Source organism: Lissotriton vulgaris, chromosome 3_1 (assembly GCF_964263255.1).
Source record: "Lissotriton vulgaris chromosome 3_1, aLisVul1.2, whole genome shotgun sequence".
NCBI classification, from domain to species: domain Eukaryota; kingdom Metazoa; phylum Chordata; class Amphibia; order Caudata; family Salamandridae; genus Lissotriton; species Lissotriton vulgaris.
The window spans coordinates 1108857152-1108882405 of record NC_141689.1 but is presented as its reverse complement, the minus strand read 5'-3'; the positions used below and the strand labels follow the sequence as shown (position 1 = coordinate 1108882405).

Here is a 25254-nt window from a genome sequence, read left to right as displayed (position 1 = left end):
GGCTTGGGCTTGATAGCTTAGGGAAATACAGTGGCAAGCGTGTCACATGAGAGTTGGTGAGAAGGTGTTATGTAGGTGAGCCACTATTGAAACAGGGTGGCATCCAGGGCATTTTAAAGGCAACTTACAAAGGGATAGTGGCTTGGTGGACTGTGTTTTGTTTCGTGCCAAGGTAAATTGGATAAAGAGTTGATTTGAAGAATGCATCAATGAGGTAAATGAAGGAGACTGACTTATGTGCTATATCTAGACATTTCGGCGCTAAAGGACAGTGAATCTAGTGATGACTGCGGGTTTGAGCACAGAGGGAGTAAATGGAAAAGGCACATTGAGTGTAGTGCTTGGACGCATGTTCTCCAAGAAACTAGGTGTGGCTAAACGTGGCGTCATAGGGTTACACAGCTCAGCCTTATATTTGCTTATATTTGCTTCTGATTGATAATACGATGGCCACAGGGTAGAAACAATAGATTATAAATATTGGGCCGAATTCACAAAAGCATTTATGAGTACTATAAGTAATGCTACTGGAGTACTTTTATGTACCTCTGCTTGCCTTTGTGAATTGGCCCAAAACACCCAACTCCTTCTAGTAAAAATAAAAGAGGACTTTCAGTTTGTGCTAATTGTCCTTGAATTTATCCTGAATATTCCCATTTTGTTTCCATTTTAGAAGTTCTGTGGCTAATTTACAAAGCACATATTAGTACATAAAAGAGTACCACAAGATTACCTCTTACATACTTCAATGTTCTCCATCAGAGAGCGCCAGAGAGCCTACGGAGACGCCAGTCCACACCGCATCAGACAGCAGACAGCAGCCAGCTGAGAGCACGCCAGCCAGCAAGAGTCGGGCTCACTACTGGCCGTTTCCACCGCTCCGCAGCTCTCCACTCACGGAGGCAGGACAGGAGCGGGGGGACAATCGACCCGCGGCACCAGCAGACCCTGCACGGCCTAAGCACGGCCCAAGCGTCAAAGCGGACGCCGAGCTGCAGGCCATAGCAGGACGCGAGCAGGACGCGAGCGGCAGTGGGGGCGCCGTGAGTGGAGCCGACGGAGCCTGACGGAGCCTGACAGCCGGCCGAGCCAGCCGAGCTGAACTGGCCGAGCCGAACCACAAACCCCAAAAAACTCCAAAAGCCTCAAGTCAGCCAGTTGCAGCGGCGGCCTCCCAGCACCAGCACCAGGCAGCGCCAAGCTGTTGGAGCTCAAAAGGACGGCGGCAGCAGAGAGACAGCGAGGAGCAGTGGTGCAGAGGTGAGGCAGGAGGCAGGAGGCAGAAGGCGGGGGCAGGGGGGGGGGGGCGAGGAGCCAGCAGCACGTGGCCTGGCGGCCTCCCATCACCCCACTCTGGTTACAGCCCCACACACAGAGCTGCAGCTCCATAGAATATAACACAGCATCTGCAGCCCACTGCTCGCACTAGCAAATCTCTCTCCGACTTGCAGACCTTAGGCGAGACCCTAACCCTAAGCCTAAACCAGTGTCTACCGGAGCCTGCCACAGACACTGACGGGGGCTCATACTGACCTCTAACCACCGCCACCGGCATCGTTGCCACTGACGCCACAAACTTTCCACTTGCCCCAACCCTACCCACAAGGCATAAAGGGGGTGAAAGGGTAAAGGCTAAAGGGTAAAGGGTAAAGTGACAGACAGAACACAGGGACTAAGGTGGGGTGATAATAAGAAGGCGAGCAGAGGGTCGTCAAGCGACACACCACGAGGCAACCAAAGGCAACAAGCGGAAAATAGGGAAGGCTTAGTCGTGACAAGACACCAAGTCCAGTGGACCCCAGGAAATCAAGGAAACAAAAAAGAAGGCAAAGGAGATATAGGATGAGGTCGGGGAGGCAAAGGGACAACAAAGAACATACTGCACCCCCGAACCTCACGAGAAAGCCCAGGCAGACAAAAAAGAAGCTAAAGAAGGACCTGATGGATACGAGTGATGCAAGCTGGGAGAGCAGGGGGGACAGGGAAGAAAAAAAAGGAGACGAGGAACCCTCTCAGCTGTCTCCTCTGCTCCCTGGACTCGTCAGCCCGGGAGGCTCGGAGGCGCAAGGACACCGACACAGCCAAATTAGTAGTAAACCGTCTGTACAACCCAAAATCTACACAAAATTCGCATTTATTAAAGATCCCAGCACGCTCCTCTATCTGAACAATAATGCCAATAAAACCAACCTACCAAGTCCACTCAACCCAACCAAAACACACAGGATAACTCCCATGGAACAGGGACCAGAAATCGCAGTATCAGATGCGAGTTATAACCAGAACTCACAAAAAGGGGCCTCGCTGGGATCCCTAGAATCAACCCCGGGATCCCAGGAAAGTCAAACGGAACCAGAACTAGCACCAGAGAACAGAAGAAAACCAGAGAGGGGGAACCAAGAAGCCACCATAATGGAAGATGAGAACATTAATCAAAAAAACGAAGACAAGGAGGACTCAATGGTGGTCCCAACGGAGAACTCGGAGAATCCGGGGGGGAATCGAACTACAAACCACGAAGCAACAGGAATCAAGGAGGGCTATAACATAAACCACACAACCCCCCGAAGTCCAGCAAGTTCAAGAGATAACTACAACGGGAAGGAGGGAGAGAAATGCGACCCTCCAGCACTCCAGTTGAGTCCCCACCCAGGGCCCAAAAGGAACCAGCGAGGCTTGTCGCGGCCCAGACACAATGGCAGACCAAGCAACAAAAAGGGGGCTTACGGATGAACCCCTCTGGGCCAGGACAAATAAAGCCCAAACGACAAAAGCTCAAGAGGGACAAAAAGAACCATCACCCTCCAAGTACACATGGAAATTAGAAACGGGGGCACAAGCGACCCCTGCCCCTGGCAACAAGCATGGCCCAAGTATAGCAGAGGTTGCCGACAAGGCCTGGCAAGCAAAGGTTAAAACTACACAGGAGCAACGGGACTATGGTGGTAGCCCCCCCCCACATCACTGACCCGGAACAATTCGAAGAAATCAACCCAAAAAAGGCGGTTGGAGAGCTAGCACCACAACACCTAGGCACAAAAACTCGGACTCAACTAGATATGTCCTCACTGCCTAGTACAGGACCCATAATCCCCATGCCGCTTGACCTGAACACCTCGCACCTCACTTCGGAAGAGTGGGAAGATCTGGTAGCATCAAACCCAGTGGAACCGGAGCAGGGAAAGCAAAAAAAACGGCTCCTGCGACAGTCCGGAAAAAGAAAGGACCAAGAAGAATGCAGACATTTGGGCATCTCTCCTGCAGACAATGCAACTATCAGTAAATGCCATCCAGTACCAATCCGACAAGATGGATGTGCAACTTTCAGTCCTCAACACTCTGGCCACATATGTGGCAAACATTGACGGCAAGCTAGCAGACCTGAATGATCTGATAAAAAGGGCACAAGCAGAGACACAGCTGCAGCATCTAACTACTCCTGTATCACCATAGTGGACAAACTAGCAACGCTACCAACAGCACTGGGAAACCTCCTATCTGATTTCAGGACGGTAGTTAAAAACAGCCATCCCCTAAGGCAAACTGAGGTTAAGCAATTAAACACAACTACCGGGCAAGATGATCCACAACTAACACAGCAAGAGCCCCCAAAGACGCCCACTAATTCACACCCGACAAGGGACAAAATAACTCAAATGAAGACACCGATCATCAGTAGTCACCAAACCGGTCGAGTGCAAAACTCCGCAGCATCCATATCAGACTCAGAGAAAAGTAACCCAAAAGGGGAAGCAACCTCCCACCAACCATCCCAAGGAAAAGTCGGGAGAAAACAGAAAAGAAAGGGAAGAAACCAAAGGAAATTGACAGGGTGCATAGCCTGGGGCAAGGCCCGCAACAGTGATCAAACAGCGACCAACTCCTCACAAGCAAGTGCAACAAGGGAGAAGGAAGAAATAAACCCCACGACCACCAACTGGGAAAATACTGCGACAGTAGACAAATCAGGAATCGGCCCTGCCCCATCCAGTGGTTCAACCACCTGCCCCATGCCTAAAACCCAGAAAGACATGTTGAGTATGCCAAAAGGGGGAAAAATACAGGGCCCGCGGAGAACGACAAGGGGCACAACCTACAAAAAACCTCAGACTCACCTGACAGTGGCACACAAGAAAGAACAAAACAAAGCACGGTACATCTCACTAAAAATTGCCCTGAAAACCGGGCTGAAATGCAAATCCCAGGAAGCCCCAAGTTGATTATAACGACAAGGCTAAATCTTTCAGGCCGCAACCTGCGAGAAAGCACCATAAAGACTGACCAACCCAAAAAAACGATTCCAAAGTCAACCCCCCATTCAAGGGTAAACCAAACCTGCTGACGAAGAAAACAGTAAGTCAAGAGAGAGTGGGCCAGACGGCCCAACAACTATAGTAATATTCCATCCTGAATACCACTCTAGAGGTTCAATGGACTTCTTAAACAGGGGAAACATCCTGCAGCTATTAAAAACAGTAGAGAGCCTTAAAACCATTACATCGGCAGACCTGGAATCTGTCGAATTTATTGAATCTCGGAGCCACCCCGGGGTAGAGTCGACAAAAACCACATGGACCACAGGAGAATTCCCGGAGAGAATACTAAAAGAAAAGGAAAGATTTGACTCTTGGGGTATAGAACTTCAAACTCTCTCACCCACAAGATACCCGGAGCCCTTCTTATATGACAGTCTCCAAAAGAAGTCCAAGGAGACGACTCTTAAAAGAACTGTCTTAAGAGGAGCTCGAAGTAAAACGCCAGAGAGACAATTGCACCTGAATCTGGAAGAAACAAGATCACTGACTAACGACAAGAGGGCTTCACCCAACTGGAGCTGGCTCGCAAAGTCCCTAAATGCGAAAGACAAGCCAATGACAAACAAAAACAGTCAACAAACCTAATACCCTAAGTATATGTTCATGGAACATTAATGGCATTGGTGACAAGTTTTCAGACACTGACCTAGTCACTCACCTGACAAAATTCGACATCATCGCTATACAAGAAACTAGGACTGAATCACCTCCAATTCTGTCAGGGTATACACTGAACTTCTTACCGCCTACCCAGAGCCCGCTTTACGGCCACAAGAAAGGAGGACTTGCCACTTACAGCGCATTAACAGCGATACTAAAAGTAGACTAGCTAGACTACAACTTACCTGCCCCAAACGCAATGTTAGCTCTACGACTGTCACCCCGCGTGCAAGACCCAAATGAGGATATAATCTTTATAAACCTCTATCTGCACCCCAGGGAGAAAAAGAAGGGAGCTCGACAACTGAAGGAAGAACTTGTGAAACTGGTGAAGGCCGAGCTCACGAACAACATCATTATCTCAGGGGATTTTAACCTAAATTTGCTGAGCGAAGCAGTCACAGGCACCAAATACGACGAGGACCCATTCGCTTGGGAACCCAATCGGCAAGACTGCACCTCGGGGGGCAGAAGCACAAAAACCACAAGTACCCTGCTGGCTACACTAGAGGAGCTAGGACTTAGGGCACTTAACGGAAGATTTCCAGGGGATCAACCGCAGTCAGCAACATTTCATAGTACCCAGGCAAGTTCCACCATTGACTTTACCTTTTAATCTCGCAGTCTATACCATAGAGTTGCAGACTTTAGAATCGGTCTCACTGACTGTAGTGATCACCTGCCTCAGGAAACAGTAATGCACATATCAGTGATACTAAAGCCTTCCAGCTCGAACAACGTAGGTACAGACTTTACATCAAATGAAAGACGGGTACAATGCAAAGTCTCCAACCCAGAAAAATTACTAGAGCAAGCGATACGCTCTCTCAAAGAAGCTCAACGCATTACGCATAACCCGATAACAAGCTGGGAAGCATTCGTAAAACAAATGAGAGACATCGCGCAGAGAAAAGAGCTTGTAACTCGAACAAGATACAGCTGTACCTCGAAACAGAAAAGATGCAACAACTTCCAAAACACCAGTAGGCTAAAAACACTGAAGACAATGATTAACCGGACTCTACGAAGAGTAAAAACAGATCCGTCCCTCCTCCAAGAGCTCAGACAGCTAAAAGGAGAGCGCAAGAAATTAATATGGCAGCAAAAAAGGGAAGAGGAAGAGGCATTTTGGGGAAAACTCCTACATGACGCCAAAACAAATCGCAATGCTCAGTTCTGGCAAAAGATCAATGCTCAGATCAATGGGAAAACCGAGGGACTGATTCCCAGGTGACAGAAGACGACTGGATAATCTACTTCAGCACTCACTTTAGTGAGACTAAAGAATGGGGGAAAGAAACAGGCACTGACAATGGAAAGATAGACGAATACCCGTCCCTACACCAAGAATACCTGATAATGAATAAAGCTGTAATAATCACGACAGAACAAATAATTAAAAGGATCACAAAAGGTAGAAGAGACGGAGCCCCTGGTCCTAATGGTATACCACCAATAATATTTAAGCAGGACCCAAAATACTGGGCAACTAACCTCAAACCAATGTTCGAAAAAATCTGGCAATCATCTACAATCCCACAATCTTGGAGGGGGGCAATAATATCCCCAATCTACAAAAAAGGAGACAGAAAAGATCCCAAAAGCTATCGGCTAATAGCCCTTCTAGACAACAAGGCCAAGTACTATGCAGGCCTCCTACTTCAGGAATTAACTCTATGGGTATAAGAAACTTCAACAATCCTGTTTAACCAAACCGGTTTCAGGAAAAACATGGGGACATCTACCAATATCCTAGCCCTGTCACTACTGATCGACTCAGCGCAAGAGGGAAATTATCCTTTGTACCTGTGTTTCATAGACTATAGCGCTGCATTCGACCGGGTAGACAGAAACCTGTTGTGGAAAAAACTGAAAAGAATGAACATCCCAGACGATCTACTGAACCAGCTAATTCTCCTGCACAGCGACACGTGGGTCCAGGTCAAACTAGGCCCTGGAGAGTTCTTAACTAAGAAAATTCAAACCTACACAGGAGTAAAACAAGGCTGTGTGTTAGCGCCAACCCTATTCAATCTCTTTATGGCCGAACTATCCACAAAATTAAACGCAAACAACTCGCATGCTCCAAAATTAGGGGGCAAACAGCTTTCTTGCCTTTTTTACGCCGATGACCTGGTGCTGATCAGTCGGACACAGATTGGGCTACAACGGCTACTCGACATCATTGCGGAATACTCCAAAGCTAACAAACTCTGTATTAACTACAGTAAAACAAAAATTATCGCAAGAAAAAATCACCATTTAGATGGTACTTGGACTCGAACAAACTGGAGACCACAAACAAATATTGTTACCTGGGAGTGATTATAGACAAAAGGGGCAGCTTTAAACCACAACTGGAGGAGCTTAAGAGGAGAGGCCTAATGATAGCAGCATCACTTAGGAACCTCAAAAATAAAATGTTGGCCTAAACCTCGCTCCCCTCCTACAAGTGATCCAAGCCAAGCTGATTCCATATATCACATATGGAAGTGAGGCAATGAGAGGGAGGGACACGGGAACTCTGAACAGAGTAGTCTCAAAAGCAATCGGGATCATGTTCGGTCTTCCGAAATACATCTCACCGGCGCAGATCGCAGAATTTGGGTTGGCCAAAGAAGAACTTGCACGAAAGGGAACCTACCTTAAGACCTGGCACAAAATAAGCAGAGGAGAGGAAAACACCCTTAACGCACTCCTCTGGAAAGACCTACAAAGTAAAAGTGGTTGTCCAGCAAGACATTTCCTGGAGGATGTCATCAACCACCTTGGGGCAAGGCAGCTATGGGACCTTCAAGGGAGCCCGTCAGGTTTCAAAAAAACCTTAAACAAAATCGTCAAGAAAGAATCCCTCCTGCAAGACAAAGCTTCATTAGCTAAGAGAGCACATGGCTGGCTGACTGTGCAAACATACAACAAGCTTACTCCACAGGCGTACCTGGTGAACAGTTTCTCCAAAACAACAAAAGAATCGTTTTTAAAACAACGACTTGGAGTGCTACCAGCAGCGGGCCATATGGCCCCATGGCTGCGGCCATCAAAACCAGCAAAATGCCGCCTGTGCGGAATGCACGAGGAAAACATCACACACCTCATAACCATCTGCAACAAGACCGGAAGAACTTACTGAGAACCTTATTCTTAAACAAAGGAATCAAGTCCTGAAGAGAAGCAATTTTGAGCTGCTTTAGAGGAGATGACGTGCAAATGGCCTGCCGACTGGTAAAATACCTTGGAGTGGCAGAATCCAGGCTCAAAACGACGAGAGCACAAGTGGACACCGACATCACCTATACAACATCATCTGCCTCTAGTCCTCAGACCGGGCAAGAGACCCACACTGACCAAGAACATTAAAGTAATTTTCCCAAGAGGCACGAACACTCTGGGAGATAGCCGGTCCGTCCCCAGAGGGGAAAGAACAACCCACTTGCCGGAAGCAAGCGCTTGGACAGATACACAAATCTTTATCTAAAACAGAAATTTACTTGTACTTAACGCTGGATGAACATTGTCCCACTTTTTATGATTTTAGACCGACCTTTTTAACCGTTTTTTTTTTAACTGACCATTTTCTTTTATTGCTAAAAGCTATTTGTAATGGTTTTTATTAACTGTACAATAAAGCATTTACTTACTTACATACTTTATAATGCCTTTATATCCCCCATTGTTCTTGTCTCTATCTTCATGACCCCAAAACCATGGGTAGCAAGGGTGGTGCCTGGTGTCTCCAAGGGGCCAACCTATAGTTAGCTGCTGGTATCAATGGCTACTCCTAAGTGACATCCGTGGTGACTTGAGGATGTAGATTTGGTAGAATTTAGTGAGGTACGGTGGCAATTTGTAGTTTTGAATTAGGAGACCAAGCCGGTAGACGTAAGAAAAAAGTAGAAGCCAGACTTGATGAGTGAGAAGTGTTATGGAAAGTAAACAGAAACAAGATCAGAACTCAATGATGAATATTACTGATAACCAAAGTTTATTTTGGATGGGGAAAGTGATTGGCCAAAAGTGGAAATTGTTTGTATAAAAAAAAAAGAAATACAGGACCGGCTGGATGATGATGTGAAGAAAAGAAACTAGTAAGGTAGTGAGGCTACGTGATCTGCTAAAGCTTTGCATCGCCCCGTTACAGGAGGGGAACATGACTTGTAAGAAGCTAAAACTGATAAAGGTGATCTGCTGTAAAAGCTTTTGAAAATCGTCAAGAGGACCTTAGCCATAGGGCAAGCTATCCTCGTGCTAAAAAAAATGTTAGTATTCCTTAAAAGATGTACGTTTTTAAGGCCAGCGGGTATTTGGGGATGTTGTGGTTCCATGAAGCTATTCAGTAAATGCATCAGAAACTAGCTAATGCTATGACCCCTTTCCATACCTCGAAGCTCAGAACACTTAAGACATCATCTTCTTAGTTCATGTCACATTGCACATTTCTGATGCCTGCTCTATGTTCACAGAGGGGCTTTCGTTTCCGGTACGTCTGTGAAGGACCATCACACGGTGGACTTCCAGGAGCTTCCAGCGAAAGAAACAAGAAATCATTCCCTCAAATTAAGGTACTTTGTTTTTTCTCTTATCAGTGTGTTGTGTATACATTAAACTGTCCCTGTGTGTCATAAGCTAAATGTTGCCTCTCAGAATATACTGTTGACTAAGCTTTGTGGCCAGGAATTGGTTAATACTGTGTACATCAGTTATCCCTCTTCCTTCTCCCTCAGTCCCAGTTTCCACCTCCCCATCCCAGGATGTTAGACTTAGTAAGGCATACACTCGTTTGGTATATGTTCTCACAAAGTTCTTAAAGATTGCACTTTACTAGAGAGTTTGTTCTGCTCTTGGGCCCTGTATTCACAGTTTTTTAAATTTTGCTTAATTTGCTTTTGCATAATTAAGTGAAATTTCTGAAACATTATGCAAAATGCAAAACTGACGTTTAGCTCTATGTTTTAGCATCCATTATGGATGACAGAAACGCGTTTCCCACAAAAAAAGCCCCAAAAATCACAGATGCCGCAAAGACCTGCATGGGTCCTGATAGTTTGTTTTGTATTTGTCACGAAGTACCCGACATGGCGTAATAGCATAATTTATAGATTTTTGCTGATCTAGTGTGAGCCAAAATTACAAACCTTGATACCGAAGCACTTTTAATAAAGTACTTTATAAAGGACTTAATAAAGAGTACTTTGGTGTCAATGATTGTAATGTACAAATCATAAACCCTCTGGTTTATGATCCATGTACGTCTAATGGTAGCAGGGAGTAGATACATGGGAGCACAATCACACACTATAGTCAGTTTCGTTACTAGACCCTATAACTATATTCTTTGCGAGGTGCGATTGCTATACCGCAGCAACCCCAGTGTTTTTCTTGTGACGCAGGGTTACACAAGAGTATGTCAACCTAACGGAAATGTCATCTGAGTCTAATAAAGTGCCTTAGTGAGTTGTTTCGCTTGTAAGTGCAGTTTCAGTGTGCATTAAACATATACAATGTTAAAATCACATTCCTGATAAAAATATTTAAAGGTGAATTTTTCGCCTCATTAACCTGATGTGCTGATATGAATGGGTGGGCTTATCGACATTCCCAATTGACTCTGCCTGGGAAAGTTGAACACCCCAAAACTTGTCACTTTTTGGACATTTGCCAACAATTTGCAGGTACCTTATCATGATGGAAATGCAAACAAGTTGCATTTCCACATTGGGAATGCTGCTGGAACAGTGTCAGTTTTTTGGGGGGTGCACGAGGTATTTCTCCAAGTGTGAAATAAGTTCCATTGTGTCGAAACCACAAAAAATGTCATCTGCACCTGCATATTTGCTTTGCATTTCCACATGAAAATATATGCCTAGTTATATCACTGTGAACTCCTCACAGTTGCCGATTCCAAGACTTAAATTGGAATTCATTTGATACAATTGTGTTTTTAAAAAAAAAAGTTATTTCTGTTCAGTTATATGTTTGTCTTTTTTACGAACCCGCAAAGAAAATTCCTGGAGTAGTCTTAGAAATCTAATAGTAACAGTTGCAGTTTTCCAGGAATACTTGAATCCTTGAGTATTTCCACAAGTGGAAATTTCTAGCGAGGTGTGCAGTGAAACATAGAAATAGTAGACATATGTTCTAGTCATACCTTATCCCTGTGAATCACTGAGTTTTGATCAACTAAAGACTGTGCACCAATTCTAGATGAACTTGTAACAATAGACTACATTTTTTCTGGGTAGAGGCCACTGGATTGGGAGCTGGATAACTTGTGTTGTTTCTATTATTCACCCGTCCATAGAGACCTTTCTCCATCACTCCTGGCAATTGGTGGTTGTTCAATTCTGGCTCTCTGGTGCACAGTATTTAATACTTGAGCTTACTTTATGCTAATTTACTGTCCCCAATCTCCTCCCTCTCTGCTCCAATTGCTAATTGAAGTAATTGGCCTTTTTACTTTAGATAAATCCAATCTTGCTGTGCTTGATGATCTAAACCTTTGGATGGAAATCCCAACACCCAACAATTTGTGAAGGATTTAGAAGTTTGTAGCGTAAAACTGCCCTTACAGAAGGCCACCTTCTTGGACACAGTTAGATTTGGAGGTCTCAAGTTGGCACAGGTAGGTACTTGTGACAAATAGGGACCCTTGCCTCTAGTCAGCGTAAGGGGGTACACTCCTAAAAAAAACCCTGAACACCTCATTGGTTGCTTGTCACGAGCAGACAGGCTTATCTCAGAGGCAGTGTGTATAGCATTTGTGACCACATACAGTAATCCAGTGACAACACTACAGATGGACACCACACAGGTTTTATATCAAAAATAAATATTCTTTATATAGATTTAACACAAGACCACAAATGATAAAAATCCACAATACTGTACTTAAAATGGTAGAATTAGCTTAGTTCTCTTTAGATCTTAAAATGCAACACTTTGAGTCTATGTACCTTGAGATGCGACACGCAGGGCCACAAAAGTGTTGCAAAGATGGTGATGCGTAGAAATTTTGGTCCAAAGAAATAAAGACGTCGTCTTCTTATTGTTTTTTTTTTTATCATCAAAAGTCAACGTCGTTACAAACGTACTGGCAAGCATACATTGCGTGGCTACACAGAGCTCAACAATTCCTCAATCAAAGGTAGTACACAGCCATGATAACCGGCATCCCGGGGGCCCGGCGGCGAAATGTAATGGAACCAGCCCAGCTTTGTTGATATTAGCTCCCCCTCGGAGGCAGCACACATTGCAGCACGACAACTGACCACTCATTGATAACAACTCGAAGGGAAGGTCTCTTGTTGTGTAAAGTCAATGGTAAAACAAGAACATCCAGAAACCCCCCCGAACCCCAATTCCGAACTCTTCCCACCCACCCGTGTGTGTTCCGTGTAATGTCAAGTCATTCTGAGCTAGAGTAAACGCGATATGTGAATACCATGTCCCGTCCTACCCTTTATCCCGTGCCCCCAGATGCCTAACCCCTTTAGTGGCTCTCCCCTCTAAACCTCTCGTGTGTGTAACGACTTGTTTGTCCCAACACCCCCCCATTGACCGCCTCTCTCCCCATCCCATAGGGGAACCCCCGTCTATCGGCCCTTTACTCTGAAACTTGGTCCTGCAGATCCACCACCTCAGACGTGTCCGAACTTCCCTCCTCCCCCTTCTGTAAATATTCCTTATAGAGGTCCCAGAAGTTTTTCGGTCTACTCCTAGGAGGCAACAATTCACTGTACAACTCGGTTTGGGTACAGCAGAACCGCAGATCCCTCCTCCATCTTGCCACAGTGGGCAGCGGTCCGCGCATCCAGCAGGATGCCACTACTCTCCTGGCAATCAGCAACGCCATATCGGCCAGTCGACGAAGTGATGGCGGGAGTGGCTTAGAAAAACCTAGCAACGCCAGCGCCGGCGTCCGGGGCAGCGTTTCCCCTAGTATCTGATCAAGCTCAGCAAACACCTCATTCCAGAATGCCTGCACTCCGGGGCAGAGCCACGCCATATGGAAAAAATCGGCAACCAGAGTGCGACAGCGCTCACATTCCGCCGAGGGTCGTAGGCCATAGCGGTGCAGTCGCTCGGGAGTATAGTACACCCTTTGGAGAAACTTAAAATGTACCAGCCTGTGTCTGCCATTAAGTGAGATTTTACGTGTGCTGGAGCAGCAGTATCTCCACATGCTGTCATCTATAGGCATTTGCAGATCCTCCTGCCATGCCTCTCTGGCTTTAGATTGCATTAGTCTCTGGTGTGTTACGCCTAACTTGTTGACGGTCGAGAGTAGCTTAGCCGGAGTTTTGGTTTTAATAATATAGGTCAGCTCGGGGATCTCCTCAGGTTCCTCCATAGCCAGGCCCATCTCCTCCCGATAAGCCGAGCGCAGTCTGTGGAACTGAAATTGTTGAAGCAATGAGGGGCTCGCGGTCTGCAGAGTCATCTGACCCCAAGTTTTAAGTGTGCCCTCCGCAAATAGGTCCTCCATCCTCTCCAGACCCAAGGAGCGAAGGGATTCTACAACGCCTCGCTCTCTCAGGGGGCCCAACCATAGCGCCCATTCGATCGGCATCAGGGGTGAGTATAGTCTATCGCAGTCGCGGGCGCGCACAAGCGCATGCCATGCGTGGTTCGTTGCCTTAAGGGAGTCGAGTCGCCCGACCGATCGATCCAGTGGGAGGCTGATCGTGGCTGGAAGAGGGAGCGGGTCTGCAAACAGTCGCTCCAGAAGCAAGTGCGGTGTACGCGCGTCTCCGTGAACCCATGAATGCAAGTGGGTTGCCTGCGCAACTCTGTAATAACGTTCCATGTCCGGGGCACCCAGACCCCCCATTTCGCAGGGGAGCATCAGCGTCGCCCACCTTATCCTGGGTTGTTTGCCGGCCCATGCCAGACGTATGAGGACTTGCGTGAGCTGTTTAAAGAAAGCTTTCGAGAGCACCACTGGTAAATTCGTGAATAAAAACAGGAACCGGGGTAGGACAATCATCTTCATAATAGCAATTCTGCCCAGGAGGGACAGCGGGAGCTTGCACCAAGCGTCCACATCCTCAACCAGTTTGGCAAAGGCCACGCCATAGTTATCCCGCACCAGGATTTCCGGGTCGGTGTGTAGCTGAATACCCAGGTATCGCACCGAGTCCGTGGTCCACCTTAGGGGGTACTCCATGGTGAAGGGCTGCGTCACTGGAGTAAGGGGGAAAGCGATGGATTTGTCCCAGTTCACGCGCAGTCCCGAGAGTGAGCCAAAGCGTACCACCTCCTTGAGGACTGATGTCAGGTTTGACTCCGGGTCTCGAACGTACAGCAAGGTGTCATCAGCGTACGTTGATATCCCTATCTTGTAGCAGGGGAAGCTGATCCCCTCCAAACTGTGGTACTCCCTGATGGCACAAGCCAGAGGCTCAGCGACCAGCGCATAAAGGAGCGGCGATAGGGGGCAGCCTTGCCGCGTTCCTCTACTGATATGTATCGGTGCCGACACTCTATCCCCCAGTTTTAGTCTGGCCGACGGTCGGTGATACAGGGCGCCAACCCTTTGCAGAAATGGTTCACCCAAGCCCAGTTTCCGAAGCACCCGGACCATAAATGGCCATTCGACAGAGTCGAACGCCTTTTCCATATCCAGGAAAATGGCCAGAGCGCTATTCTCCTGTCGCACATGCTGCATGGTACCCAGGACCGTGCGTATGTTGTACATCAGATTTCTGCATGGGACGAATCCAGACTGTTCGGGTGCCACCAGTTCTGGGACTAAGAGGGCCAGCCGGTTGGCCAGTACCTTCGCATATATTTTAGCATCCACGTTGAGCAGACTAAGAGGCCTGTACAAACTGCACATATTCAGCGGCTTCCCCGGCTTCGGAATGGTGACTAGCAGTGCCTCTCGCATGGTGGGGGGCATTTCCCCATCCTCACAGATCTCGTCAAAGAGGGTGACCAAGTGTGGGAGCAGAATTCCTGTATAGGCTTTATAGAAGCCCACCGTGAGCCCGTCGGAACCCGGTGCACTTACCGCTCTTATGCCTGCCAGGGCCTCCAAGATTTCGTCCTCATGAAAGGGGGCCATAAGGAACTCCCTATCTGAGTTCCGCAGAAATGGCATAGCGATATGTCCTAGATAGTCGTCCATGGCGTCTTCCGCGCCTAGAGATTTGGACTGATAGAGGTCTGCATAATAGCGACTAAAGGTTGTCAGAATTTGCTCCTCATCAGAGACCACGTCACCCTCTGGGGTGGTCAGTTCGTCAATGACTAAAGGTTTGCGTGAACCCCTTACCATACAGGCCAGAAGGGCGCCCGGCCTATCCCCCTCTCCATAGACCAGCGCCGTAGCATATTTCCCCATATAGAGGACCTCCCTGTCCGCCAGCTCCTGGTACTCAGATAACAAAGGGGTGAGCATCGAGTCAACGTCACGACCAGGGTCCCTGAGCTGTCTATTCTCCAAGTCCGCCAGTTTGGCCTCCATCGCGGTTAACTCCCGTCTAATAGAGCGCAGTGTACTGGAGTGTTTAGACATAGCCATGCCTCTAATGAAAACCTTAAACGATTCCCAGACCGTGGAGAAGCTATCCACTGAGCCCAGATTCGTGGCAAAGAATCCTTCGATATCCTCCGCCAGTTCGCCTCAAAATACCTCATCCAACAGGGCAAAGGGGGGGAACCTCCAGGTAAATGCCGGTATACCCCTCCTGGCCGTGGTGATATGTACCATTACAGGAGAGTGGTCAGAGAGGGTGCGCGGTAGCACTTCGCACTTGCCAATACAACGCTGGACCGAAGGCGTCGCCAACCAGTAGTCTATCCGAGTGTGGACATTATGGAAGGCCGAGTAGTGTGTGAAGCCTCCAAGCGTGGGGTGCTTCTCCCTCCAGACATCGACCAAGTCTAGTTTGAGTAATTCGGCCTTCATATAGGCAGCAGAAGCCACCGGCCTCCGGGCAGGCCGGAGGAGCGGTCTCTCTCGGGGTCAAAAACAAAGTTAAAATCAACCCCCATAACATCCCAGGTTGTTTATGCTTTCTACAGAGTGCGGACAGGGCTGCATAGAAGTCAGAATTATCATAATTAGGGCCGTAAACATTAACGATCAGTAGGTCCAGTCCCTTACCAACACATCTAGCTAGAACATACCGCCCCTCAGTATCTGCCACTACTGGGATCAATTTCAGTTGCGAGGACGGGCTAACCCAGGTCAGTACCCCTCGGGAGTGTGTCGTGAAGCCAGACGCCGCTATGTGTCCCGCCAACCCTAGTGTCCGTAACATCTTACTGTGGATAGGCAGATGTGTTTCCTGCAGAAGGGCCAGATCAACCCTATGCCGGTGCAGGTAACTTAGGACCTTCCTCAACTTGCGGTGATCATTCAAGCCCCGTACATTCCATGTCATCATTTTGAGGGTGTGCAGGGTGTGTGTGGGATCAGTCAGGGCGGCATTCGACATAGCAGTCGTGATTGTTCCATCGTGAGTCTAAAGATAGCGAGGGCAGCACCCTCCAGGGTAGGGGTAGCCACAGGTGACACCCGACAAGTAGCGAAACACAGCACCACACATCGCCCCCCCTCGGGCCACAGACTCCTCAATTCTTGAACATCCCCACAACCTTGAGCACACAGATTCCCCCCCTCCCACCATCCTTAGTCATCATGCACAACATTCCCAACCATTGAACCAGAGAACAGCCTCCCACCCACCCACAGCCGACCTTCCCCAACCCGGTCAGACAGGACCCATCACCACCCAACATCCCCTCCCTATTCGTCAATGAACTCTACAAAACCCCAAATAGCCCCCGAGGGAGCCAGAAGCCAAAAGCGCAGGGGCAGAGGTATCTAGCCAGCCACCGGCTCAGAAAGGAGTCCAAAGCTTGCAACCTCTCGCGCTCTCCCGTCCCGCCCCCCGCCCAGTAGTCAATATTCCTGCCAGCCATAGTCTTCTCAGCCAGGTAATGTCAGACCCTCTTGTAGAGAGGCCCACCCCGCAGCTGCCCTCAGCCAGCTGGGCGTCCCTCCACCCATCCCACAGCACAGACAAACCATTCCGGTAGTAACCAGGTAGATCTCACCCCAGACTCATGTCTCGACGGGCCCATGCCGACTGTGCCTCAGCCCCAGCGCAGCTCACCGCCATCAGTTCAGCGAAGTGTCCCATAGTTCCAGCTACTCCTGTTCGTCCAAGTGGGACGAGACATCCATGTCCTCCCGCTGACTCCTCTGACTATTGCGGTTGTCCTTCTCTCACTCCTTTAAGGATTTCTTAAGTTCCGCGGGGTCGGTGAAAAAGTGAGAGTGGCCTTGCCGGTTGATGCGAAGCCTCGCAGGGTACAGCATGGCGTAGTCCAGCCCCAGATCTTTCAGCTGCTTCTTGTAGGGGGCAAAGCGCTTCCTTTCCTCCTGCACTCTCGCCGTGAAGTCCGGGAAGAGGGAGATGTTCATGCCCTCAAACTGTAGCTTCCCTTTTTCTCTGGCTAGTCGCAACGCCAAGTCTCTATCTCGATAATTCAATAGCTTCGCTATGATAGGTCGTGGCGGGAGTCCTGGTTGAGGTTTCGGCCCCAGTGTGCGATGGGCCCTTTCTATAATGAACATAGGGGAGAAGACATCTTCCCCTAAAAGGGTCTGAAGGAGTTTCTCCACAAACAGCTCCATTTTACCGGTGCTAGTGGATTCCGCCACTCCCGTAATGCGTAGGTTGGAGCGCCGCGAGCGCGCTTCTAAATCCTCCGTCTTATCTTGTATAACTTGGAGCAGTCGACCAAACTGTCTGCGGTCTTTATCCCATTCCGTCTGGGCCTCCTCCGCCTCTGTCAGCCGTCTTTCCGCCATGTCCAACCGCTCCGCATGCTTGTCCACTCTCTCGGACATGCGGTCCATCTGGTATGTCAGGGCGTCGATTTTGGTGCTGATCGCTGTCATGCTGTCTTGTAGGCCTTTTTCCATGACCCCCAGCATGTCCCGTATTTCCGAACATAGGGAGTTCTCGGATGTTGCAGGGAGTGGCGAGGTGGCCTGAGTGTCCCCCACAGCACCCTTCGCCTTCCTTTGGTCGAACGATAGCTTGGGCTGTGTTTTGTCGCCTTTTGCCATGGCGGTTCTGGTGGTCATATGGCCGACGGGCCCAGAGGTGTGGAGATCACCGCCTGTGGTTTGTAGGTAGGCTTAGCGGTGGGCGCAGTGGCGGCGGTCCCTTCAGTTTAGGGTGTTATGCAGCAGGCCCGTTGTCCAAGATGGCGGCTGCACGCTTCAGAACACAAATGGGGGCGCTACCCGAGATGCCACCCCGAGCAGCGTCTCCTGTAGACTTTTCGTTTAGTGGGAGGCCGGTTTGCCCCCGTGCTGAGGTGCAGGTCACTCACTGTTCCTCCGGTTTCCCCACACTGCAGGGTGCGTGGTGCCGGGAATCGGCAAATAGGGTGTCTCTCCGGGAAACTGGAGGTTCTCTAGGGCCCCCCTCCAGTCAGTGCACTCTCCATACAGTCTCTCGCTGCCACCCTTATTTTATCTGCACCAGGCAGGAGCTGACCCTCTTTACTGCTTCTCAGTGCCGGTCGTTCGTGCTCCAACCAGGCTCAGCCGATCTGGTAAAGGGGCCGCTGTCTTACCGGGGCCCCGTCCGGGGGTCTGCCACTGTTTTGGGTGCCGGCAGGGTATCGGAAGGATGGCTTTGACGGAGTTTGGCGGGTTGCCGGTGAGGAGCTCCGCGCTCACGCGTCTTACATGGACGCCAGCTAGCTCCGCCCCCTTGTCTTCTTATTGTTGCGGCACGCTTCTACGATGATGAGAGAAGTCTCGACTCAATGTGTCAGCAACAGCGGCGACACCCTTGTTCCGTAATGCGACGACAGCGGCTTTGGTGGCGACACTCTTCTCCGACGTTGCAAGACACTTCTCTCGATGCAGTGCAATGCGACAGCTACAGCGGCGACATCCACGATGCGATGGCAGCAGCAGCGACACACTTCTTCATTTCGAGACGCTTCTCTCGATGCCGTGCAATGCGACAGCTACTGCGGTGACATCCACGATGCGACGGCAGCAGCAGCGACGGCGTCACGCTTCTTCTTCATTGTGAGATGCTTCCAGCTCCTTGCGACACGCAGTCGCCCAAAAGAGCAGCAGGCACTTCCAAAGAACAAGTCAATAAAAGGCTGTCAGAGACATAAAATATATACGGAGAATGAGCCAATGGCTGTTTGGTACAGTTTGTGACTTTTTGTGATATGTGAGAGGGTGCTGTACAGGGGTGACATAAATAACATATATAATACACAAAAGCAATATTTAACATGTGAGTCCAGAACTCATAGCATATGTCCCAACGGACGATACGATTCTCTGTTCAAGTCAAGGAATTGCCTGGACTCATTAAAACAACAACATCGATGTATCGACCCTTAACGTATGTACTGATTAATGTGCATCAGAGGCGGGTCTTCATCAGGACAGGGGGTGTGTGACAGCCTGTAGGATAATTATTAAAATCAATGTGGGGTGTGTATATTAGGAATGGAAATAGCAAGAGGTGCAGTAGCAACTTCATGCTTACCAAACAAATTGAAGTCCTACACAGTGCGCATCCAACTTTGCAGCATGCATGAAACCTGGAACTGGGACAGTATCCTTTGTCCTCGCTTGAAATACCACTCCTGTTCAAGGAAAGTCCAGAACCCATCACAAGTCAAGAGTTGATCTAGGTCTTTGTGCTCCCCCTGGCTTAGAATTAAGTGGCAGCCAAAATCCAGAATAGGAGATACTTGCAGTTTGTGCACTCAGGGAAGGAGTCACAACTGTATACCATGCAAGCCATCTCTTTCACTGCTTGAAGTATTGAAATGTGGTCCCACTGGTGTTCCCCTGAAAACTATGGGACTGATGTGTGGAGAATGTGTTGACGATTATACAGTCAGAGTGATTGATATATTTGCTTTGCCACAATATGGAATGGGAGTTAATGGGGGAGGCTGCTGTTGTTTTATTTCAATCAAAAAAATTAGATATGCTAACATAGACAAGAAGGTTCGCAGAGGTTGTTAGTTGATATTACTGTCACCCTTGTCTTTAGTTATTCACTTCCTTGAGTTGGTATCAACACTCAGCATAACTTTGATGCTCTGGGAGGGTGGCCAAGATGGTGGTGGGAGTAGTCGCACAAAAGCGAGCTCCATCCTGGCACCGCAGCAATCCTGACTTGTACCGTATTTTTAGACCCCCCCCCCCACCTCCCTGCAGATACCGGACCATGCAGCACCCGAGCCCCCACTCTCTACAGAGACGGGCCACTGGCTTGAGACACCTATGTGCACTAGAGATGGTGGGGCTGGGCCTTGCTGACCACTCTGGGAGCTGCACTTGATGAGGCGTGCTGCACGCTCCCTGCGGGTGAGCTGGAGGCCCTCTGGTGGCGGCGATGGAGTGCTATGCACACCTGTGGACTGGAGAGGGCTGCAAGATAGGGGCAGGAGCCTGTGGGCATACGAGCCGGAAGGAGGGTGTCGTGCAAGATATTGAGTCAGCCCCTCCCCCACAAAAGCTGCCAAGAGGTTCGGCGGCATACACCTCTTCTTGACCACCCACCCTGCTGGAGACGCCAGATCACAGGGCCCCCACTTTCCATAGAGACTGGGACCGCCAAAGCGAGATCCCTGAATGCACCGCTGTCTGCGCTGAGGGCCGCACTGTGAGAGCACACTGCACCACTCCCTGTAGGTGGGGTTGACGTCCTTCGTGACAGCGATAATGTGGCGTGCCTGCCTGCGGACCATAGAGGGATGCAGTATCGGGGCAGGAGCCCGGGACATATTGGCACCGAGCAGAGGTTGCAGAGCGCCGTGATGAGTCAGACCCTCCCCCACGGAAGCTGCCCCGAGACCCGGTGGCATATGATACCAACTAAGGAGAGAGGCTGGCCAGCTGGCCGGCCCTGGGGGTCACCACAAAGGAGGCCTTGTTTGGCAATGGTTCCTTGATGCCCCGCTTTACTTTTGCCCTTGGCTATGGGGCTGGGCTGCATGTGGTGGGCATCGGGGGAGCACATATTCTGAGAGTGGCCTGCTGGCCCCGGGGGTACCAGGGTGGAAGGTGTGATCGGTTCGACCTCTCCCCCGCAGTCACTGCCATAAGACACTGAGGTGTGCACGCTGACACAGTGCAAAGCCAACGACCCGGAGACGGAACGTAAACGTCCCGGTGGTGTGTATGCAGGTGTGTGTGTCCAGAGCAAACCCCTGGTGGGGTATTCAGGTACTTGGATCACCACGGCACTGGGTGAAATTTCCCACCCCCCACCTTGGTGGTGACCCCCGATTCAGGCGGCCTAAGTGCCGATTCATCGGGCGACCAAAGTCCCATCGGCAGTGACAAACGGAGCCATGATTCTCCAGTGAGGCGCTGTGAGCAGGGGGACCCCTCTTCCTTCCCTTTCGTCAACCTCCTTGAACTCATAGGGACACTCACCTACAGGGGACAAACAGTGGTGCTGCAGGACACTAATGCTAAGTTCACAGAGCTCCTTGCCACTGTGTATGGCTTGAAAACAACCTCGGAGCCAAAACTAAACACATTGATTATTGACATGGGCCACAAGCGCAAAGAGCACAATAAATTGAAAGCGAGGGTGACCACCCATGAGGCAGCCATAGCGGAGATGCAGCCCACTGTGTCAATGACACAGGCCCAATTTGCAAATTGAAGTAAATTTACTGAGATGCAAAGCGGATGATGCGGACGAGCGATCGCGCCAAATTAACATTAGAGTGGTGGGACTGCCCACGAAGATATAGGGCCTGAGCATGGATCTTTACCTGGAGTAATGGTTGGCTCAAACAGTTCTTGGGGGTAAATCATTCTTCTCAGTGGAACAGGCGCACTGAGTGCCAGCCTGGCCGCCTCCTCCTGGTGCACCTCCATGCCCGGTGGTGGCGCAATTGTTTCATTATTGGGACAGGGACAATATTCTATAGATTGCCCACACCAAATGTCCATGGCAAGTTGAAAACCAGGCGGTCATGATAGTTCCGTATTACACGATGGACATGCAGAAACAGAGAGCGTCATACTAAATTGTTAAGCACAAGCTTAGGCAGATGGGGCTCAAGCACGCTTTGACATTCCTGGCCAAACTTAAAGTCATGGAAGGTGATAGGGTGGTCTGTTTCCAGTCAGCACAGGAGGCCTGGGAGTGGCTAGAGTCTAAGGGGGAGGATCCTCCCTCGGATCATCCGGAAACCAATGAGGGCTAGACGATGGCACAAAACAGGCGCCGATCGACTCATAGGACCTGATCCTGCTCATCTCGGGAACAAGTGGCACAAGAAGAGCTCCGGTGGTGGCTGCACCGGTACGAGTAGGATCCCCGGCTCTGGTGCTCAGGAGCCCACTGAGGGGCACTCGTTGTGTGGCTCCCTGCCGGATAAGATTCCTGAGATGTTGGAGGGGGCCTGAGTTCACTCAATGACTTCTGATCTCCTCTAATGAATCTGGTGATATCATATCCTTTTCTCACTCACTGGAGGGTGGGGGGGGGGGCGGTTGATATTGGTGGCATGGCTGCTCCGGACCAAGCTGTTGTGAATTTTAGTTATCAAGAGAGCGAGTTGTGGTGGGTTCTCCACTGGCAGGGGCGCTATGGACACCAGGGGTCTCCTCAGTATATGCAACTATTGCCATACCATCCACAGGACCTTTCTTTCTGTTTTCTTACACTTTGTAAGGTTTATGACCAGATGCAGCAATGTTGTGTGACCGCCTGGGGAAATGAGTTTAGGGGAAAGTTTGTATTTGATTACACATGTGGTTGCATATGTTGGCACACCCATAGACATCTACACTTGGGGCCACCCTTGGGACTCAGGTTTATTCAACCATGGTACTAAAGGAATATAGGCTCCTCACGTGGAACGTGAGGGGCATGGGCTTGTATGTCAGGCGACACAGGATATATGCTTAATATGGAGGCATCAAGTACACTTTGCATGTTTCCAAGAGACACACCTTACAACATTGGAACTTCCCAGTTTGGGTAGGTGCTGGAGGGGCGGGGTATATGGCATGACAGTACTCGAGCTACGCAAGGGGTGTGTTGGTATGAGTGGCTCCGGGGGTCCCCTTCACGGTGTCCCATACTAAAATAGACCCAGATGGATGCTTTGCAGTAGTAGGGGAAGGGGTGTTGGACAAGCTGCTGTTGACATTGGTGGCAGTGTACACCCCAACCACAGGGCAGACAGCCTTCTTTGCAACTCTGACACTCGCTCTCTTGGCAGACCCAGTGGATGTCACAGATTGGTGCTAGGCCTGCAGCGGGTCCTGGATTTCGTCAGTGTTTAGGTCCATAGGCCCCCCTCCACCTGGAGTACAGTTGTGCACTGTCTCACAACAAGTAAACTTAGGCCCATGATATGCAGTTGGGAGAGCTTTGGAGACTGTTACCCGGTTGAAAAGGAGTATTCTCATTACTCAGCGGTGCATGCACCGCTCTCTAGACTAGACATGATCTCTGGCTTACCCGCACGTGTTAGTGCACTGCACGCATGCAGAGTACTTGGGAGGTACCATATCATATTACAATCCCTTGCTGGTCTCACTCGGTTGAGGAAGATCTAGACCCAAAATTCCCACCTGGCACTTGCTCATTATGCCTTACATGATGCAGAGTTTAACTCCCAGATAGGTGAGGCCATAGACTGATACTTCCAGGAAAATGAGGGGACTGCTTCAGATGCTCTGGTTGAATGGGAAATGCAAAAACAACAATTGATGGACGGAATGTTGCACAATGGCAAAACATTCACCCCCAGTCACAGATCTGGGTTTAATCCATCGTTCTTTTGCTCACCACACCACCCCAGTTCAGACATGGCCATATGCAAATCAGTCTTGATCCTGTGCCTCATGGGAACAGTCCAGCCCGAACTGCCAAGCCATATCTTCCCTGGACCGGAATCAAGCATCCTAGGACCGGTTTCTGGCTATCAGCCGTCATCAGCCAGGATAGCTTGATTCCAGTGGCATGGAGAGCACGGGACTCACGTCTGAGCATACCGATCCCACTCTGGGTGACAAATGCAAAAACAACAATTGATGGACGGAATGTTGCACAATGGCAAAACATTCACCCCCAGTCACAGATCTGGGTTTAATCCATCGTTATTTTGCTCATGAATGGGATACATTCAAAGTGGTCCTAAGGGGTGTGTCTGAAGATGGTGTATGTTGTGCAAAAGGGTTTGACTGCGGAAGGGCTTGGTTTGGAAGACCGCCTCAGGAGGCTCGAAAAATAATTCTTAATCAACCACAATAGACACACAGTCTTGACGGCCTTGCGAAGGGAGTACAGGGCACTGAAGGACAGGTTATTTATACTTAGCACATATACACATCCCCATGATTTGTCCCCTGTAATGGCAAGAGTTTGATATCCTAGCCACCTTGGAAGAGGGGTAGGGGGCGATAGTACAAATAGCTCTCGGGAAGGTACCAGACACTGATGAATTTCGGATCAAATTCTATACGCATTACCGTGCCCAGTTGGCACCTTGGCTACTGAAGGTAAATGAGGAGGTAGTGACCAACGGGTCTCTACCAAATTCTGTGAGGGAGGCAGTGATTGTCGTCCTCCTTAAACCTGGTTGGGATCTCTAGAGCGTAACATCCTATTGCCCTTTGTTTCTTTTGAACCTGGATTATAAGGTTCTTGGCAAGATCTTAGCCAGTCGCCTGACTGCAGTGGTTTCCTTGTTGGTTCCATCCGATCAAAACGGTTTTTGCCAGGGCGTAACCTATTCCTTAATTTGAGACAGTTGTTTCACACTAGGGATTGGGCAAAGCGCACCAGGAATGCGAGTTGAGCCACATTCCTTGACATAGAAAAGGAGCTTGGTCTGGCCTCATTTTATGGTGGTCTTGAAACGCATGGGATTTGAACAACCCGTCCTCAAATGGGTGACAATTTTGTATACTAGACTGGTCGCCCGAGTATGCACCGGGGGAGTGATATCAGACCAGTTTCCAGTGGATAGAGGTACTGGACAGGTCTGCCCTGTGTCGCTGTTGCTGTTTGCCCTGGCGATTGAACCACTGAAGTGCATGCTGTGGGTCCGTGCACCGCAGTGGGGTCTAGCGATACTGGGACACCCCTAGATTTGATCCCTGTATGCAGATGATGCACTTGTTTATTAGAACGCAGACCACACCATGCTGCAGGGGGTTATGACGTTGCTCGGTGATTTCGGGACAATGTCAGGACTCCATATTAATTGGGATAAGTTCTGCTTATTCCCCTTG

General features: G+C 49.3%; 1 protein-coding gene across 3 annotated transcripts in view; it reads left to right on the top strand.

The window, feature by feature from the left end:
- NFKB1 (nuclear factor kappa B subunit 1) overlaps positions 1-25254 on the top strand; it is a 398216-nt gene that overhangs the window by 121344 nt on the left and 251618 nt on the right. For all 3 annotated transcript variants that reach the window (XM_086961580.1, XM_086961582.1, XM_086961581.1), the window contains exon 5: positions 9437-9535. In XM_086961580.1, coding sequence (XP_086817706.1) covers positions 9437-9535 — 99 coding nt within the window. The remainder of the gene's footprint in view (positions 1-9436; positions 9536-25254) is intronic.